Below are 21,123 nucleotides of genomic sequence, written 5' to 3'. Positions count from 1 at the left end.
CACTTCACTAGAATGGAAAATGCCATTGGGTGAAAGAGAGTCTTCCCAAAGCTATTTCAAAGTTTTATAAAGATTAATACTAATAACACTATAATTATAAATAACAAAACTTGTTATGTCAGTCTAAACCATGACCCTTAGTGAGTGAATGTCTTCTAAGATGTCCTCACCTGTAAGGAAGATCATGACCTTCATGACCTATACTATCACCAGACTCAGCTCGAGGGACACGGGTTCTTTGGAATTTTCCTGGCTTTGGACTTTCATCACTTATGCTGGTGTCTTTCAATTCCCAGCTAGGCGAAGAAACTAAATTCTGCAGGAAGGCACATCAGATATTAGATTTTATGGATGACATTGATTCTAAATGAGAAACCTGAGGAATTGAATGACTTTATTACTAGAAAATAAACATCCAATAAGTTGACCGATTCATCATAAAAACAAGGCAAACTTAAATAAGTTCCTAAAATGTATACGAATAAAAGTTCAAAGACAGCTGAAGCCTACACTTGTAACTCTTTTTAAAAAATATTTCTAATTGAATCAATCTCCAAAAAAAGGTGCAGCTATTCAATTTAGGGTGATAGCTTATAACAGTAGAGTTAGCTCTCAATAAATGTTAGTTATCTATCTGGTGCTAAATACTAATATACTAATATGACCTAATATGCACTTCACCCCCATGATGTAGGTACTATTTTTAACCTAATTTAACATTTAACTGTGGCAAAGAGGTTAAATAACCTGGCCCATAAACATCGCTTAATGGCAGAGCCAGGATTTGAGCCCAAATGTCTGGCCTTTTAAGCCATGTTACAGTTTGGATTTCATCTAAGGGCAAAAAGAAACCACTGAAGAGTTTTAAGCTCTCTTTTAAGAGAATTAACATCAGGTTTGCAAAATACCCCTGGCTACTGAGTGCCAAATCCCCATGCACCAACTAAAACAAAAAGGGACCCCAATTCTGCTTAGTTTCTTTATGTGCTGGGCCTGTTTACATTTAGTCCTTTCTTACCTCTGGACTTACCACACCAACTGTCTGTGCTAATGGAGCAAGTAAAGACATCGAGGAGATATTCAGTGCATCTTCCTGTTCGCCGCTTTCTGCATCTGCATTATCCATCTCCTCCTGGCTCTTTTCCACATCTAGTTCACCTTCCTCTAGGACATCACTGAAGATGTCATTAATTACTTTTGAACTGTTGATATCATCATCCACACTCATCTCAATTTCACGTACCACCTCTGAAAAATATTCCAACAGGTAAATACTGTGATTCAGACCTTTAAGAATTAAACGGATAACAGAGAAGACCTAACATTCATATGCTTACTCAATAAACAGGAAGAAAAAGGCCTATGAAAAAGTACCTCCTAAACAAACAAAACAAAAAGAAATAGACTACTACTAATATAAAGTTCCAATAACATTTTCTAAGTAATAAAGGTGGGAACTATCAAAAGCTGATTCAATTCTTTGGGTTTAAGAAAGAATATTAAAAACCCAGACTGCAAGATAATAGCCAAAAGCTTCAGATTTACAAAAAATATTTTTTCAAATAATTCTTTTTCTATTGTTGGGAACTGCCCTTTCACATTGCAGTCAATAATAGGAAAATATTAACATCACTTAGGGCAGGGGTCACAAATAAACTTCAAAGGCCACTGATTCCTCTAACCATACATGCAGAGTGTGGAAGGGCAGCACATTTCCTTTCCCTTTGAAAGTGAGTGATAGCCTTAATCAGATTTTCACAGGAGCCTGGGACCTAAAGATAACTGTTCACAGTACTGTACTTCGTGAAAGCTAGAGTATTTCCGAGTGGGGAAAAAAAAAGAATATTATAAAATCATATTTTGAAATATAGAACACTGCATATTTGAATATGAGAATACTAATTCTAGCGTGTCCAGAGTTAATAAGAGACAAGGAATGAAAACAACAAAAACCAACCAGTCAGCTGTTCAACCTTTGGGTCTGATGTTACTTTTAAGGACTTTTCCTCTTCTAAAAACAATGTTATTTTCAAAGGGCTAGACTTCGTCATTTCACATTCAGTAAAACCTAAAAAAATTTAAGGAAAAACCATATGAATATATATATAAAAACTTAGAGTTTTTCAATTAAGGAATCTTACATATCTTGTTTTCTGATTATAAAGCTATGCATTTCAAATCCAGAAATGCATAAAGTAGAGAATCCCCCAAAGCACCTGTCTTCTCTTAACTTTCCCATCTCTCTCTTCTTCCCTAGAAGAGAAAGGGGACACTAATATTACCAGGTTATTGTTTGTTCTTCCAGTTTTCCCCCTATGTATACATATGTATATATCCTTTTTAAAAATTTTCCCATTATTTTATCTTATTTTATTTTATTTTTTAAACATCTTTGTTGGAGTATAATTACTTTACAATGTTTTGTTAGTTTCTGCTGTATAACAAAGTGAATCAGCTATACGTATACATACATCCCCATATCCTCTCCTTCTGGCGTCTCCCTCCAACCCTCCCTATCCCACCCGTCTAGGTGGTCACAAAGCACCAAGCTGATCTCCTTATGCTATTGCGCTGCTTCCCACTAGCTATCTATTTTACATTTGGTAGTGTATATATGTCAATGCCACTCTCTCACTTTGTCCCAGCTTACCCTTCCCCCTCCCCGTGTCCTCAAGTCCATTCTCTACATCTGCATCTTTATTCCTGTCCTGCCCCTAGGTTCATCAGAACCATTTTTTTTTCTTTTTTAGATTCCATATATATGTGTTAGCATATGGTATTTGTTTTTCTCTTTCTGACTTACTTCGCTCTGTATGACAGACTCTAGGTCCATCCACCTCACTACAAATAACTCAATTTCATTTCTTTTTATGGCTGAGTAATATTCCATTGTATATATGTGCCGCATCTTCTTCATCCATTCATCTGTTGATGGACACTTAGGTTGCTTCCATGTCCTGGCTATTGTAAATAGTGTGATCATATTATACATGCTGTTCTGCATTTTGTTTTTCGCTTTTTAAAAAGTGTCAACAAAAACACTTAACTAGCAATAGAAAAACACTACTTCAACATAATAAAGACCATATATGAGAAGCCCACAGCTAACATTATACTTAATGGTAAAAGATTGAAAGCTTTTCCTCTAAGATCAGGAACAAGACAAGCTAGAGATAAGCCCACTCTCACCATTTCTAGTCAACATAGCTTTTTAAAAGTCCTAGTTAGAGCAATAGGCAAGAAAAAGAAATTAAAAGAATCCAAATTTTAAAAGAAGTAAAATTATCTCTGTTCACAGATAACATGATCTTATATACAGAAAACTCTAAAGATTCCACACACAAAAAAACTGTTAGAATAATATACAAATTCAGCAAAGATGCAGAATACAAAATCAACACAAAAAAACCAGTTGCATTTCTATATACTAACAATGAACAATCTGAAGAGCAAATTAAGAAAACAATTCCATTTACAATAGCATCAAACAGAATAAAATACTTAGGAATAAACCTAACCAAGGAGGTGATAGACTTGTATACTGAAAAGTACAAAATATTGCTGAAAGACATTAAAAAACACACAAATAGATGGAAAGACATCCCATGTTCATGGACTGGAAGACTTAATATTGTTAAGATGTCAATACTACCCAAAGCAATCTACAGATTCAATGCAATTCTTATCAAAATCCCAACAGCACTTTTTGGAGAAATAGAAAGTCTGTCCTAAAATTCATATGGAACTTCAAGAGACCCTGAATATCCAAAACAATTTTGAAAGAGAACAAAGTTAGAAGACTGACATTTCCTGATTTCAAAACATATTACAAAGCTATAATAATCAATATAGTATGATACTAGCATAAAGATAGACATATAGACCAATGGAAAAGAAGAGAGAGCCCAGAAATAAAACTTCACATATATGGTCAAATGATCTTTAACAAGGCTGCCAAGATAATTCAATGGGGAAAGGGCAAATGATGTTGGGAAAACTGGATATTTACATGCAAAGAATTAAGTTGGACCTTTATCTGACGCCATATCCAAAAATCAACTCAAAATGGATTAAAGACATAATGTAAGACTCAAAACTATAAAACTCCCAGAAGAAAACATAGAGAGAAAGAAAGCTTCACGACATTGGATTTGGTGATGATTTCCTGGGTATAACACAAAGCAGGCAACAAAAGCAAAAACAGACAAATGGGACTATATCAAACTTAAAAACTTTTCTGGGAGCAGGGGCAAGGTAGGAGTAGGGGATTAAGAGGTACAAACCACTATGTATAAAATTAGTAAGTTTCAAGGATATACTGTCCAGCACATGGAAAATATTTTATGATAACTAAAATGGAGTATAATCTATAAAAATGTTTAATCATTATGTTGTACACCTAAAACTAATATAATATTGTCAACCAACTACACCTCAATTTAAAAAAAAAAGTTTTGTGTATCAACCTACTGAATGTGAGAAAATATTTGCAAATCATGTATTTGACAAGGGGTTAATATTCAGAATATAAGAGCTCCTACAACTCAATAACAAAAAATCAACCTGATTTAAAAATGGGCAAAGGACATGGACAGATGCTTCTCCAAAGATGATATACAAATGGCCAACAAGCATGCAAAAAGCTGCTCAACATTTCCAATCACAGGAGAAATGCAAATCAAAATCACAATGAGCTAATAACTCACACCTATGAGGATAGCTACTGTCAAGAAAACAAAAAATAACAAGTGTTGATGAGGGTGTGGAGAAATTAGAATGCTTGTGCACTATTGGTGAGACTGTAAATAGTGTGACCACTATGGAAACCAGCATAATAGTTCCTCAAAATATGAAAAATAGAACTACTGCATGATCAAGCAATCCCACTTCTGGGTATACAGCCAAAAGAATTGAAAGCAGGGTCTCGAAGAGATATTTGCATACCCATGTTCATAACAGCACTATCCACAATGGCCAAGAGGTGGAAGCAACCCACATGTCCATCAATGGATAATGGATAAACAAAATATGGTATATCTACACAATAAAATATTATTCAGTCTTAAAAAGGAAGGCAGTCCTGTCACACATTTGACATGTGACATGTCAACATGGATGAAACCTGGGACGTTATGCTAAATTAAATATGCTAGACACAAAAAGACAAATACTATATTATCGCACTTATATGAGGTATCTAATCTATATGAGGTAGTCAAATTCATAGAAACAGAATGTAGAATGCTGGTGACCAGAGGCTCAGGAGAGGGAAAAGGGGAGTTGTTGTTTAATGGGTATAGAGTTTCAGTTTTGCCAAATGAAAGTTCCAGAGATCTGTTCCTCAACAGTGTGAATATACTTAACACTACAGAACTGTACACTTAAAAATTGTTAAGATGGGGCTTCCCTGGTGGCACAGTGGTTGAGGGTACGCCTGCCGATGCAGGGGACGCGGGTTCGTGCCCCGGTCCAGAAGATCCCATGTGCCGCGGAGCGGCTAGGCCCGCGAGCCATTGCCGCTGAGCCTGTGCGTCCAGAGCCTGTGCTCCGCAATGGGAGAGGCCGCAACAGTGAGAGGCTCGCGTACCGCAAAAAAAAAAAAAAAAATTGTTATGATGGCGAATTTCAGTAATATGTTTTTTTACCACTACTGTTTTTTTTAATTTAACTGCCTATGATATATTAAATGTCATTACATACAAAGCTGCCTTATTCATTTTAAGCAGCTACATAATACTTGATTACATGGATTTAGCACAATTTATTTACAGTCTTCTACTGATCTGCATTTAGGTCATTTAAATCTTATTACTCTTACAAATGGTGCTACAATTAATATATTTGTACATACACCTGTGCACACTAGTTCTAAGAATTCAACTTACAGAAACACTTGCAGAGCACACACACTTTACAATTCAATAGATATTACTGAATTTTTCTCCAAAAAATACTTATAGTAATTTACACTCTCATCAAGTGTATGCGTTCTCACTCTGGAAAGATAATTAAGGAAGAAGGATATTGCATGGCTAGAAATGAGAAGGTAAGTGGAAATGAAGAAATGAATCTCTCTTTTTACACTAAAACAGCATTTCTGCTTTCCAATCCAATTTCCAAAACTATGGTAGACTGAAATCTACATTTTAAGCGAAGGAGAAATAGAAAACGCTTACCCGTAGGTTCTATACTAGAAGGTTGTGCTGGTGTCTGATTTTCTGTCACCTTTTCTGTTACTGGAAGTGATGGGGTATTTGGACCAACTTGTTTTCTGAGGGGAGTGTTCTGACAGTGAATTTCCTGCAAAAAGCAAATGAAGAGATAAACTTTACCTCTCAAAACTATAAATTTTGTCTTTTTACATGTCATTAAATGAAACAAGTAAGAGTCATTGTTCTATATAAGCTTCCTCAGAACAAAACAGATAATGAATGTGAAAGGGTCCAGCCATGTTTAGAACACAAAAGGCCTCGGTGCTAGTTCATATTCTTGGTAATTAATAGTAAGTAAAATCTTTTTTAGAGACCAGTAGGCAAGAGAGAATGAAAATCCACATCAGAGTTCAGCTTTAGATAAACCAATTCAGGTGAAAGCCACATATTGGGAAAAAATAATTGTCTCCTCAGAAAGAACAAAACAAATACAAGCAAAACCACACGCCACTTCCTCAACCCTTTCTAGCCACCACCTCCTTGCTCCCTTCCCTTTAGAACCAAACTTCTGAGGACTGCCTATACTCCTGGACCCTGCTCTTCACCCACTACCACCTGCATTCTACCCTCACCACTTCATTAAAAGGCTCTGCCAAGTCACAACAAGCTCCTTATTTCAAAACCCAGTGGTCTCAGTCCAGTCTACGTCTGACAACAAACACTTGGCAATACCAACCACTCCTCCCTTCTGAAAGGCTCTTTCTTCCCTTGACTTCAGTTACGCCATACTCAACTGCTTTTCCCTCCCATCTTCTGGCTGCTCCTTCTGTGGGTACCACAGATGAGTTCTGAGGTGGGGAGACCCCTGAACTCCCCATTACTGTGTTCAGAATTTTCTTTACATGTATATGTGCAACTGTCTGGGGAGGGATTCCACAGGTTTATCAGGAATCATTTAACAAAAAAATCATTTAAGAACGGTTGCTTTTTATTTTCCAGAGATGTAGAAGGAAAACCATGAGACTATGACCTACCGGCAACCAAGTGAAGAAGGTGCTTCAAACAGAAGAGAGTGATTCACAATGTCAAATGCTGCTAATAATAGGTCAAGTTAAACACCTGAAAACTGATTACTGAAGATCACTGGTGAATTTGAAACGGGTAGTGGTGAAAGCCTGAGTGGAGAGATCAAGAGAGAAGGGAAGAGAAAAACTGGAAGATACAAGTAGAGACACCCTTTTGGAAGAGTCTGGATGAAAAGGAGGCAAAGAAAGGGAGGGGAATAGGAGATCAAAAGAGTTGTTTTTGTTTTAAGATCACAGATAATAGCTTGCTCTATGCTGATAGGAAGGATTAGCCCATTCACTCCTTCTTCCAAAGACAAATTTACTGTGCTCCTACTGTGAGTCAAGCACTGAGAACATAGACAGAGATGAATAAGGCTCTCATAGACAGTGGTGAAAAACAAAGTTAAAACAATTATAGGAAAATAAATATTCCAGTGAGGTAAAAACAGGATGACATGGGCCCAAAAAAGCAGGAGGGGGACTGGGAAAAGGGCCAAGTAAAAAATTCCAGAGGGAATTAAAATTTAACCTATTCTTAATGAAGCAGGAGCTCACCACAGAGATATTTCATCCAGAGAGACTAGCAAGTCAAAGACAAAGAGATCTGAAAATATGCGTACACTTGAGAGACTACAAATAGTCTGCATGGCAGGACTGAAACACACATGTGGAGGAGCAGGGAAGAGAAGCCAGATTTCGGAATGATTCTAGATATCAAGCCAAGCACTTTAGACATTTTTCTGATGTTAGCTACGGGGAGCTCTCCAGGATTTTAAGCAAGGGAATACATGCCTATCTGCCTTCTAGAAATATTTTTCTAGCAGCAGTGGGTTAGATGGACTGGAGAGAAGCCAGACTAAAAGCAGGGTGTTCACACAAAGCTATGTTAATGATTAAGGCAATGGCAGAGGAAAATACACAAGACAAGGAAGCTTGGTGACATACTTAGAAAATATATCACTGGATGTGTGTGTGCTTATGTGTGCATGTGCTAGAGGCCAGCAGGTGGGAAGACACAGTAACAAAAGGAAGGAGCCAAGGAGGTACTGCCAGATTGTTTTAGATGAGGAAGTATAGAGTAAAGCCCTAAGTGAAGACAGAGACTACATGGGGAAGATATTCCAGCAAAGCATAGAAAGCTCTGCCAGCCAACCAAAGCTCAACTAGAGTTCAGGAGAGAGATGAGGGCAGAATAGCCAAGCATTATCAGCATTTCTGTGATTGACTGAAGCTAGGTATGAGGATGGGAAAGAGATGTTCCAGGACAAGTGAGACAAAAAAAATGGTCGAGATCAGGACCTTGAGAAACATGATTTGTTAAGCAAGGGAACTGATAAAATAAATAAATAAATAAAATAGATCCTTCTCAAAGAATAAATGTATTATTCTATTTCTACTGGTAGCCACGTTAAATATAGTTCTATTATTTTTAGCTTAAAAATACATCCTAACACAGGAAAATTAAGAGGTACAAACTTCCAGCTATAAAATAAATGAATCACAGGGATGAAAGGTACAGCACTGGGAATACAGTCAATAATAATGTAATATCTTCGTACGGTGACAGATGGTAACTAGACTTATTGTAGTGATCATTTTGTAATGTATAGAAACATCGAATCACTGTACTGTGCAACAAGAACTAACATAGTGGTGTAGGTCAATTATACTTCAAAAACAAACAAAATAACTCATAGAAAAAATGATCATCTTTGTGGTTACCAAAGGAGGGGGTAGGGGAAGGGGGAATTGGATGAAAGTGGTCAAAAGGTATAAACGTCCAGTTATGAGATGAATAAGTACTAGAGATATAATGTACAACCTGATTTACATAATTAACACTGCTGTATGTTATGAGAGTGAATCCTAAGAGTTCACATCACAAGGAAAATATGTTTTTTTCTATTTCTTTAATTTTGTATCTATGAGATGATGGAGGTTCACTAAACTTATTGTGGTAAGTTCATAATGTATGTAAGTCAAATCACTAAACATTTACAGTGCTGTATGTCAATTATATCTCAATAAAACTGAAAGTAAAATGTGTATATACATATATATATATATATATCTCCTAACACAGTATTTTGTACACAGTAGGCATGTAGATGAAACAAAAGACAGTTTAACACAGTAGGGATTTTGTTGAAGGCTTACCAATGAAATTTGACCAGAAGTAATATGAGTAAAGAGAAATCTGGGAGGTATTTGGTGACTGAAAGAATTACAGATAGTCTAAAAGTATGGTATTTGGAGAGAGATATATAATCATTAATGAGAAAAGTAGATTCTGAGAAACATTTGAAAACCAGCATCTAAATAGAATGTTAAAAGGAATCTGAAATCAACTGAATGATGAGAATACCTTTTAAATTTGATTTTAAGTAGGTCATCAGTAAACATGGTTAAAAGTTCCATTAAATGGCAAAATATCACAAGAGAAAAGCAAAGTTGGCATGAACATTTAAGGAGTTTATGAATGGAAAGCTGCATAGTTAATTGGAACAAGATAGTATATTAAGAATTATTTTACAATACAGAACCACAAGTTAAATCCCAGCACTACTTTGGTAACAAGTTCACTTTTACATTTCTTGTTTACATTACCTGTTTGGTTTCTAGTTGTTTGCTTCTTGAGTTTTCGCCTTTTTCTGCACTCCATAAACTGCCCTTGTCAAATCGGCCACGAAGACATGCTAGTTCTTTTTGACGTTCCTAAAATCATCAAAAGCTCTATTTTACACAAGAGCCAAAAATATGTTTAATAATATTCAAATTCTACTAACCTTGTCCTCAGTTTTCAGGTTAAAAAATTCACAATACACACAGAATACAGGACAATAATATTTCTAATTTGAAATACGTGATACAGAGAATCAAGATGCTATTTATCTCCAGTCAAAAAGACTGGAGTCAGAATTCACAGTTTGACTTCTAGGTTCTATGCTCAGACCATGTAATGAATAACGTTAAAAGCAGTAAGCCATACCTGCTTGAGCTGTTGTGCTAAATGAGTAGTAGATGAAGATGCGTTTTGCTTGAATAATCTTTCTTGTATGGCCTTTGTATTTGGAGTGATAATGGGAGTTCTATGGGGTGTGCTACGAGCTGGACTTTCTTTGCTGTGCTCTTGACAACGCTCTCCAAAGCGTTCCAGGAAAGGCTTAATTCCTGCTCCTCCTAAAAATGCACACATTTTTGGGAGGCTGTTTAGAATAAGTAACAATTATGATTTCTATGGGAAAAGTTCTAAATCCATTTCAGCTCCAAAATGCTTTGATTCTACTAGGAATATTCATTCAGAAAGTAACCAGAAAGAAAATAGTTCAAAAAACTTAAAAAAAGGGCTTCCCTGGTGGCACAGTGGTTAAGGGTCTGCCTGCCGATGCAGGGGACGCGGGCTCGTGCCCTGGTCCGGGAATATCCCACATGCCGCAGAGCGGCTGGGCCCGTGAGCCATGGACGCTGAGCCTGCGCGTCTGGAGCCTGTGCTGCGCAACGGGAGAGGCCAGAACAGTGAAAGGCCCGCGTACCACAAAAAAAAAAAAAAAAAAAAAAAAAAAAGAAAACTTAAAAAAAAAGTTTTTTTACCACACTGTTTAATTCCATGTCCTAAAATTTGTTTTATAGGATTTAATTCTTTAAGAAAAACAAGAAGAAGAATTTTTAAAAAGTAGAGTAAGAGGACAGTAGGGATTAGAAAACCCTTAAACTAAATAATCAGAACCTAGATGATTGGAAATTGACTGTATGTGCATTAATAATAACCCTAACAACCAAGTATCCTGGCCATGATAACCCAACTGCTAATATTTCTACAGCCCAATTTATTTTCTTGCTTTTAGGAAGTCTAACATGGAAATCCAGTGATTAAATCCTTTTTCTCTTTCAAAAATAATAATTAGGGATAATCTACTTTATCAAAGGATGTCTTGATTTTATAAAGTCTTAAAACAGTACTCATTTAAAATAGTATGAGATCCATTTAAAATAAAACAAATGGGATATATACCACCTCCATTATAAGAATGCTAGGGTTGCACTACATAAAAGGAGGTTACCTATATCATTAACTGGCAAACATTTTCCCATAAATAGCCAAAGAGTAAATATTTGGGGCTTTGCAGGCCATATGGCCATTGTTACAACTACTCAACTCTGCACTGAAGCATGAAAGCAGCCACAGACAGTAAATGGGCATGGCTGTGTTCCAATAAAACTTTATTTGCAAAAACAGGTGAAGGGCAGAATTAGACCCATGTCCAGCAGTGAAAGTACCGAGTCCTAACCACTATACCACCAGGGAATTCCCAACAATGCCCTTTATGTCGTTCTTATCTACGCCATAAGTCTTTAGAAAATTGGGCGTCATAGTCCAATTTCACATGGGGATTTTGCTATTGTTTCCAGTTCTCATTTTGGCTCATCTGGAAACTGACTGCTGGTTTCTACTTACCCCATAACTAATGGATTCCCCACTCTCATCTCTCTGACTACTTCTCTTTTATGATGAACTATTATTTCTGGAGAGATTGTATTTTTAAGAAGTTAAAATGTAGAATTAACAGTCTTTCCGAAAGCAATTCTAATGAAAAAGAATATAGCTCAAAGTACACTATATTACCCTATATTTGAACCATATTTTTTTAGTCCTATGTTTCTCAACCAATAGCATGCGGGGGTATCCCAGAAGGTGTAAGTCGCCACAAGATAAGTATGGACGCCCTGGAGCATCAGTTTACCATAGTAAAATTGAATTTTCTTATGTATACATTCGCATACAATATACACACATATAAATTAAATGGGAGTGGAGTCATTTGTATACATATTCCCTTCCCTTTGCTACTATGGGTGCTTTCATAGTGAAGTTTGAGAAGCACTGCTTTGCACGCTTGGTTATAAGAACGCTTCTCCATTATATCCTTAAAATGTGATTTCCAGTTGTATATGCTTTGTCTGCATCAAAAAGTATAGAAGAAAGTATCTAGCATGGTCATTCTAGAAAAAAGCATGTTTAAACTGTTAAAATGTAACAAGTTAAACACTGACCAGTAACTGGGCTAGTCTACATTAATGAACATTCATTCAATCAATTAAAGCTGACTTTGAATAAGTCTCACTTGATATGTTCAGGCATTTGCCCTGGCAAACCAACACTGTACCATGAACAATTGGATATTTAAAATGCTAAGAACAGACACACTGAAAATAGTCAGCAGTACTTTAGATTTTTTTAAAAATATGTTACCTGGTGTTGTAGATTTGTTCTTAGGTTGAGATTGCAGACAAATTTCTCTGTTTAGTTCCTCCTTGGGCCGAACTGTCCGGGATACAGGTGACCTCTCAGTTGATTTTGACACCTCTGTTTTAAGAGGACTAACAGAGGTTTTTTGAAGTAGTTCAGGATTTTGTACCTCACAATTTTTAGCACTGGTGATGGATGTAGTAGAAGATTTCACTGGGGAAGAAGTAGCTTTCTGAAACATGATAATACTTAGGGTAAATAACAACATTCACAATATCTAAAGGTAGTTCTATAAAAAGCACTCAAATCCTATAAAAAAACAACTCATATCCTATATGCTCGGTAGCCTTTATGTAAACTCATGAAAAAAAGTTTCTTACTCTCTAATAGATCAGACCAATTTGAAAGGTTTGAAAAAAATTAACTTAGAAAATGCCATTATTCAAATTATAATATGTAGTTTAGTCTGCATAATATACTGATGGGTAATTTACTACGAGGGATAGGGTCACTCACTATTTTAAAAAACAATTTCTTTTATATTATCACACTAGTACCTTTATAAATGTTAACTGTATTAGGTCAAATTACCTATATATTTGCATTTTAATTAAATCAATATTAACTTGACAAAATTGTATCATGTACTTGAAGGTGAACTATAAGTTATTAAGTACTTACTATGTGCCAAGCACCATACTAAGTGCTTTATGCACATTATCTCATTTAATCCTCCCAAACCCTTTCTTTCCCAATTTACAAATGGAAAAATAAAGTTTTGCAAGATTAAGTAACTCTCCAAAGCCACACTTCTAATTATGTGGAAGGGCTGGGATTGAATGCAGGTCTGTCTAATTCCAAAACCTGGCTCTACACTTAAAGATAATGCTCAGAAACACAACATTTTTTTCTGTTTTGGTTTTTTCATATTTTTTTAAAAAACGTTGAGATAACACATGGGCAAGGTAATCTTTCAAACATTTCAAAACAATATACAGTAAAGGTATCACGCCCACCCTTGACAATTGCCTTCTAGAGGTAACTACTGCTATAGTTTTCAGAGATATTTGATGTCTTTCTTGTATTTATACACCTACATAGAGCATTCTAATAGAGAAAGTAATTTTCAGGCTCTCCCTGATGACTAAGAAGAGGTTCCACCATTCCATAGTATATACTTTGGAGTTACATTAAATTAGTGTAATTTAGTTGTCAATTGCTCATTTATCTTGGGACAGAATACCAAATTTATGATTTTTGCTTTCTATGAAATACTCTAAAAATACATATAAACATCCTATCTAAAAGTTATAAAATGCATACCTACACATACATATAAATTATTACTCATAACAACAAAAAAAGTTTCCAAAGACCAAAATTATATATACTTACCCCAGAGCTGGAAATTGCAACATTAATCAAAGATGCACCCACAGCACTCGAGGATGAGGCTTTATTCAAAGAGGCATCGCCATCCCTTTGGGAACAGCATGTAGCTTCCTGCTTAACACTGCTGCTATTGATCCTAGCAGATGCTCCACTTGCAGAGGAAAATTTGGATAAACAAGTGGTACCAGGCTGTTCTTGGACACTGTTTTGCTTTGCAGATGAGTTTTTTACATCATCTTCCCAGGAGCAAATAGTTGCAGCAAGGTTGGCTAGACGGCCCTTTCTCCCAACTGGAGTTGCTGAGGCATCTGAAAGGGATGGTTTGGGAGGGGAGGTAGCCTCTGATGGCATTGCTGAGAAGGGTGAGCTTTCGTGTATATCATCTGAAAATGTTTTAGAAGTTAAAATTCATGAGTTATATATGTGTGTAATAAAGGGATCACTCAAAAAAAAAAAAGCTTTTCTCATATGCATGAAACTACCAAACTGCTTAAATTTGACAATATATTTTCAAATCAGATACTTAATCCAAATTTAAAAAAAAAAAAAAAAGAACACTTTGTTACACCTATTTTTTTTCAATTATTTGATGGATTATGAATCTATAAGACACCATAGATTTAGGTTATATTTTTAGGATTAATTTATGATGTTATAACACTGCACAACTTAAGATTACATATTCAACATATTTGTTTTAAAAATGTATTAGACCAGCGCTGTACAACAGAACCTTCTGCAATGATGGAGATGTTCTATATCCATGGTGTCTAATACAGTAACAACTAGCCACATATGGCTAGTGAGCATTTGAATTGTGGTAAGAGCAATAAGAAACTTCATTTCATTTTAATTAATTTAAGTTTAAAAGCTACATATTGCTAGTGGTTATGGTATTGGATAGCACAGGGTTAGACTAATATGTTTTTCTGCACAGTTACTTCATTGGGAGATAAATCTCAAATAAGCAATACTTAACTTACGAAGGCCTGTATGCATAGAGTATACAGGGCAGTCAAAGTTCACGGCACTATCTATTCCAAAACTTCAGCCAATGGAACAGATAGCCCTCCTGCTGTCCAAGGCTTATAATTCTGCCAGAATTCTCAATTCTACTCCTCCAAAACCTTCTCAGGGATCTCGCTCCAAATAACCCCTTCTTCCTTTCTACAAACTTTTTTTTCTACACATAAATATGCTCAAGTCTCTCTCATCTTAAAGCTAAACCCAAACATCCTCTCATCAATGTATACCCCCTTTTAGGTACTGTCCCTCTTTCCCTGCACTATATTCACTCACCACTCAACTCCCTTCAACCTGCCTTCTGCCTACACCACTGCCCTGAAGTTGCTTTTGCTATTTTCACCAGATGCCCACACACTTTGTGGGCCTTGTATTTCCACGTGACATCATCCTCTATTAGTTCTGTCTTTGCGGCCTGTCCTTCGTGGTCTCCTTCTAACTACCAGCTACCTCCATTTGACTATCCCACGGACACCGCAAATAATATATCTGAAGTTGAAACTGCCCCCAACACATTCCTCCTCATCACGCCTCTTCCTCCCTTCTCCCTTACCATCTACCACCCAGTCATTAAGTCCCACAGATTCTATCTCCTAAATCTCTCAAATGCAGCCTCCTCTCCACTTTCACAGGCCTTCATCATTATGCCTGAATTACAGCATTCGCCTTCTAACTGGTGTTCCTGCTTGGAATCTCTGCCCTCGTCAATCCCTCCTCAATTCTGACGCCCAGAGTGACCTTTCTAAAACATTTGCCTACTTAAACTCTCTCAGTTCCTCTCCATCACCTCCTGCTTAAATTCCAAATGCTCTGGACCCGGCTGCTTTCTTCAAATTCATCTCTTGCTTTTCTACCACATGAACTATATACCAGAATACCTACTCTTTATACACACAGTATGCTCACGGTACCTCTGTGCTTTTCATCCGTTCTGTTGTTTTTGCCTAGAATATCTCCACTGTCTGAAGCCAGCTGCCCCTCAAAGTCCAGGTTAATTATCTCTGCCTCCTCCAGAAAAGATTTCCTGACCACCACCCTCCCTACAATACCTTTTTGCATACCTTCATCATTTTCTTTAGAATAAGCACTGTCCTCTAAGTAGACGACAGTTTTACTGTTATGTTTTAGGAATGGGCTTAATAGCTCTAGCTCCTCTAACTATTCTTTGTCAGAAAGAAAGGCTTCAGATAAATTATATTTTGGAATAATCCCTCAAACCTTTAATTGGCTATACCCACAGTCCTGTATAGTACTCACTAAATCATTCATCACACTTTATTCATAAGTTTCAATGCTTAAAATTAGACAGGCTATGATGCCTTAATGAGATTTATTTTCAAGGTCGAGGTGGACATTTGTTAACATTTGCTTTCAACATATTCGAAATCACTGCTGCAAAGCTTCCTTCTCTAGAATGTTTAGGGCCTTGGTTGTATTCTTGATCATGCACTAAATCACAACCCTCTTTCTTTTTTTTAAAAGGAAAATCTCCAGTCCTCTGCCCATAGATATTCCCTACAAAACAGAAACAGAACGTTCTTCTATTCAGGCACATTTACTGGTTAGCCTCCTCAGACATTATAAAGAAGCATGGTTAACCCCACCCACCACTAAAATAAATAGTTATAATTTACAACGTGAACTATCAGCACCCTGTAAACACGCCCCAAAACATCAGGCAGGTCATAAAAGTTGAGCCCTAGAGTCAGACAACGGGGGTTTGCATTTTAGCTGCTGCTGACTATAGGCAGGCGCCTTAGTCTCTCTGAACCCAGTCTTCTCTTCTACAACATGAAGAAAAAGTAGTATGTATGTCATAAGATTGTTGTAAGAATTAAATGCTATATTACATTAGAATTTTTTTTTTTTTTTTTTTTGTGGTACGCGGGCCTCTCACTGTTGTGGCCTCTCCAGAAAAGATTTCCTGCGAAGCACAGGCTCCGGACGTTCAGGCTCAGTGGCCATGGCTCACGGGCCCAGCCGCTCCACGGCATGTGGGATCTTCTCGGACCGGGGCGCGAACCCGCGTCCCCTGCATCGGCAGGCGGACTCTCAACCACTGCACCACCAGGGAAGCCCTACATTAGAATTTTAAAATATTTAGAACACCTAGCATTTCACACAGTAAGTGTTTGCCCTTGAGATTATCATCACTGCCAGAAGGGATCATCTTAAATGTTTTTCTGTCCAATACTTATCAAAATTTCAGTTAAAAGAATTGATATTTATGGAAGACTGCCTGAAATATATGTAGCCCATCCATTTCCTCAGATCACTTGGTCTTAATTCTGGCTATGTGTCAGAATTACCTACAGAGCTTTAAAAAAAGAGAAAGGAAGGAAGGCAGGAAGGAAGGGAGGGAGGGGGGAGGGAGGGAGGGAGGAAGGAAGGAAGGAAGGAAGGAAAGAAGGAAGGAAGGGATAAAAAGCACACCCCAGGGCTCCACCGCACTCCTGAGATTCCAATCCAGTGGTCTGAATGATTCTGATCCATAGGAGCTGGGCTGAAAGCCAAAGCTTGGCTTCCTCGGGTAAGGCCCAGTCGTCACCCAGCTGTCTACCTGCACTGTGCTGGCTCACTTTAGAACTGCATTTACTGAAATGAGCCTGGAGCCAGCTATCTGCCTACCTTGAGAAACCTTACACCTTCACTAGCTCCCACAGTTATCTTTAGGACCCAGGGAAGAAAGTTCTCTTAGGTCTTAGTGCCAACCACGGCTCTGTTGTTTTGTTTTTTAATAAACATTAGTCATGTAATTGATAGCATTTCACCTCTCTGCACTGGCTGCTAGCAAGTTCAGAACCATCTCTAGCAAGTGAGGAGGACCTTAAGGCCTGTATTTAATAAACTAACTTTACCCTTCACTTTGTTTTTCCTTCTCTTCACCTTGATTTCTTCATTTTTCCCATTTTTAATATAGGTATTTTTGTAAGTCATCCCAAGGCTTTTTATGTAACAAGGTAGGAGATAAGCTCTCCATCAGATTATGGACCCATGAAAGGCAAAGATCAGGTCACTTTATCTGTCTCTGGCATCTTAGCATGAAAACATGCTTTGCAGGTGCTCTAGAAATGTTTTCTGAAGTTTTCTTTCTCCCCTATTGAACAGCATTGCATACCTTAGTCACTCAAGTTTATTTAATTAGTGAATCCATGAAATAGGATTTCTTGAATACAGAGCTGAAGGGCAGCAATGCTGATAATGCCAAGAGTAGTTTATTCTCTCCTGTTTTTATTGCGAATATAAGATGGTTCCGTTACAAGACCAGGGTTTTGTGAACCAGTCTAAGAACCTCATCATCATCTACTTCGATGAGAACACAACCAACTGACAAATATATATTGATATACAAACCATTTGCGAGCAATGGATACTCAGGATATAGATCAAAAGCGTTGACCTTTCATGTGTTAACTGATACATAAAATTTTCAACATACCAAGTTGAATCGTAGTGACACAGATTTAAGGACCACACCATTCACATGGTTTATACCTGTCACATCACCACTATCCCAGTGACGCCGCTGCTCAGCCAGCTTTTGCATTCGTGTTTTGACTGAGGAGGCTGCAGTTCCTTCCAATCTTGAGTTTAGCCCTCTCCTCACTCCCAGCAGCGATGCCGGGGCGGCCACAGAATCACTGACACCAGCTGGCGTTTGTGGCGCTTGTGGCTGCGCCTGAGGAGACATAGGACTTGGAGAACAAGGTTTTGCAGAAGCTGACTCAACCGGTTTTTCATTTTCCAAGTTAGAAACTTCTACTTCAGTGTTGTCAGAACAGCGTTTTTTTGATGGTGATGGTTTTGTGCAAGATTTCTCTAGATTAAAAATGACAAAAAAATAAAAATTCTGTAATTCCTCGCAGCATAAAAAACTTACAGTAGGTACAAATTAATAAAACACCGTCTCTCTGTTCCTTTAAATGATTTTACTCACAACAAGAAATACGTAAAATTCTACTTTCTTTCGGTAACTTAGAAATCTGATATAAGAGATTTCCCTTTAAACAAACATATAATTTATGGTTTAAAAAAACCTTAATGAAAAAAAATCTTCAAATAACATCCTCAAGAGGTATGCATAATATTCTATGTGGTCTTAAGACACCAGGAGATAAAAAGTGTACACACACAGAATAAGCAAATATTCTAAGGGATTTTAAAGATCATACAGCCCAATCACCACATTTTTAAATAAGAAAAATCAGGCCCAGAGAAATCAAGTTACCTGCTTAAAGTGACATAGCTGAGCTAAGAGTAGACACAAGCTTTCTGCTTTTAAAAACAATCTTTCATGAACAATAGTAAACAAGGGTAGAAGGGCACCTGGCTTGAGGTTTAGGAGGCAGAGAACCAAAACCTGACTGAATTATCTGGTCAATACCAAACAAATTCACTGGCACAAGCGTTTAACAACATTTTACATTTTAAACTTCCACGAACACCTATAAAATAAATTTAAAAGTCCTAAAAGAAAAAGGAGCTATTCAAACACAAGGCATATAATTTTTACCCAAGAATGAGTTTTAATATATCTCCTCGAAAACTAATACTTTAAAAGGTAGGAATGTAAATTCCATAAGAGGTCAGTTTCATTGGCTGTCTAACCAAGTGTTCTTGTTCTGGTAGTAACCGAAGTATGATTAGTGGGAAGTCATGATTGCCCTCATAAACATCAATCTAATTAAATGTACATCATGAAACTTTCCAGTCTTCTGCAACTCATTTAAGGGTATATTTTCAACAAACTTATCTAATCATTTTTTGGACGTATTCCTATTTAACATGCTTCATTATCTGAAAGTAAAGAATTCTTTGAGTTTACATTGCTTATAACAGTAAATCTTTCCATTTAAGCATCAAAACACAGTTCCAACCACTAGTTTTCAAGTACATAGTACTCAATATTTGATTGCATAAACCCATGCCACGATGAAGAGATCCTGGACTGGAGCCAGGCCTCTATTTCCTATGTAATATATACGGTATTCCCTCCCTTCAAAATGTATTAACACACAAAAATAAACTCTCCTTCTATGGTTAGCTCACAAAATAATGGGAGCCAGCACTATGCCCTCATCTCTTTTGTAATATTGGTTTTGTCCTCTGTAATACTCTTTTTCTATATGTATTTTAAATTTATACTAAGGGAAATGATCATCTCCAGATTATTTCAAATGCTAGGAAAAGATTAAGCCAGCTGACTGACGTAGGTTGAGGATACCAGGATTTAGGAAAGAATCAGACAAGCTTCCAGGTGCGTGTGGATTTGTTGGGGGCGGGGGGTTGCTTAATTTTGTTTCTGTTTAATTTCACCAGTTCTGTAGATTAACAACCTGTACTTTGTGTCCAGCCTGAGAGAGATGGTTCAGCAGACAGAGGATGAAAAGGCTCATCAAATTACAAGCATCTGCAGGCAGGTCTGCCTTTTGTTGCCCTGCTCACACCACAGGTACATCTGAACCCGGTGGTCAGCTGCACTGGCACCTGTTGGGGTAGATAAACTCTATACCACGGCAGTGTAAGTACCCCAGTGCTCCTTTATTATTCTTCCCTGAGAGGTTTTAAGGATAATTTTGGAATGAGGAAAATAAAGTTCAACCAGTTAATCTGAAATATTTGTTAAGAAATTCTGCTCTGGCCTGATAGGTTCTAGGCCTAATATAATAGGCCTGGAATACAACACGCTGATCTTTCTCCCAGAGGCTATTCCATCTGTCTCCTAAAGACCTTGGTTCTTCTGCATGAACAATAAAACGCTTGGCGCTTATCTCCTTTTAAAAAATGCCAAGTTTACTTTTCCCCACAAAGCCTTTTACCTTCACCACCAGACAGGGGCTGCTGGTTACTTGCTTCTGAAAGTGGCTCCCTGACTCGCTTGGCGTGAGTCGCAGATCTTGCTGCTGGGGTGGGCCGCTCAGCCATTTTCCTCTGAAGATTCTCGCGTCTGGCACGGGTTCGTTCAAGCAGTTTCTACGTATATCAGAGCGTTAAAACACAAGTCTCGTCAAAGGTTCAGAAAACTTCAGGTATCTTCTAAAATCACTAATTGCCACCATGTACAATAACAGTTAAATACATTTCAAAAGTGAAATCCTAAGTAATTAAGTCAAGATTCACCAAATGAACACCCCCATGTCAAAATTTAATTACGGACGTAATATGAACATTAAAGGGGGAATAAAATGTGTTAAGTTAGTTGTATGAGATTTTAAATGGCCACAAATTTTTTTCTGCTTCC

General features: G+C 37.2%; 1 protein-coding gene across 3 annotated transcripts in view; it reads right to left on the bottom strand.

Moving 5' to 3' along the window:
* ANLN (anillin, actin binding protein) overlaps positions 1-21,123 on the bottom strand; it is a 54,892-nt gene that overhangs the window by 27,745 nt on the left and 6,024 nt on the right. For 2 of the 3 annotated variants that reach the window (XM_019925469.3, XM_019925490.3), the window contains exons 2-11: positions 20,702-20,855; positions 18,378-18,701; positions 13,863-14,242; positions 12,471-12,699; positions 10,209-10,399; positions 9,827-9,934; positions 6,177-6,300; positions 1,958-2,068; positions 1,019-1,248; positions 171-316 (exon numbers count right to left, since the gene is read on the bottom strand). In XM_019925469.3, the coding sequence (XP_019781028.2) occupies positions 171-316; positions 1,019-1,248; positions 1,958-2,068; positions 6,177-6,300; positions 9,827-9,934; positions 10,209-10,399; positions 12,471-12,699; positions 13,863-14,242; positions 18,378-18,701; positions 20,702-20,855 (1,997 nt within the window). The remainder of the gene's footprint in view (positions 1-170; positions 317-1,018; positions 1,249-1,957; positions 2,069-6,176; positions 6,301-9,826; positions 9,935-10,208; positions 10,400-12,470; positions 12,700-13,862; positions 14,243-18,377; positions 18,702-20,701; positions 20,856-21,123) is intronic. The other variant, XM_019925480.3, reaches the window with a different exon arrangement.

The sequence above is a fragment of the Tursiops truncatus genome, chromosome 9 (genome assembly GCF_011762595.2).
Source record: "Tursiops truncatus isolate mTurTru1 chromosome 9, mTurTru1.mat.Y, whole genome shotgun sequence".
Taxonomy (NCBI): Eukaryota; Metazoa; Chordata; class Mammalia; order Artiodactyla; family Delphinidae; genus Tursiops; species Tursiops truncatus.
Note: the sequence above shows the minus strand (reverse complement) of the source record. Positions and strands in the feature narration are given on the sequence as shown.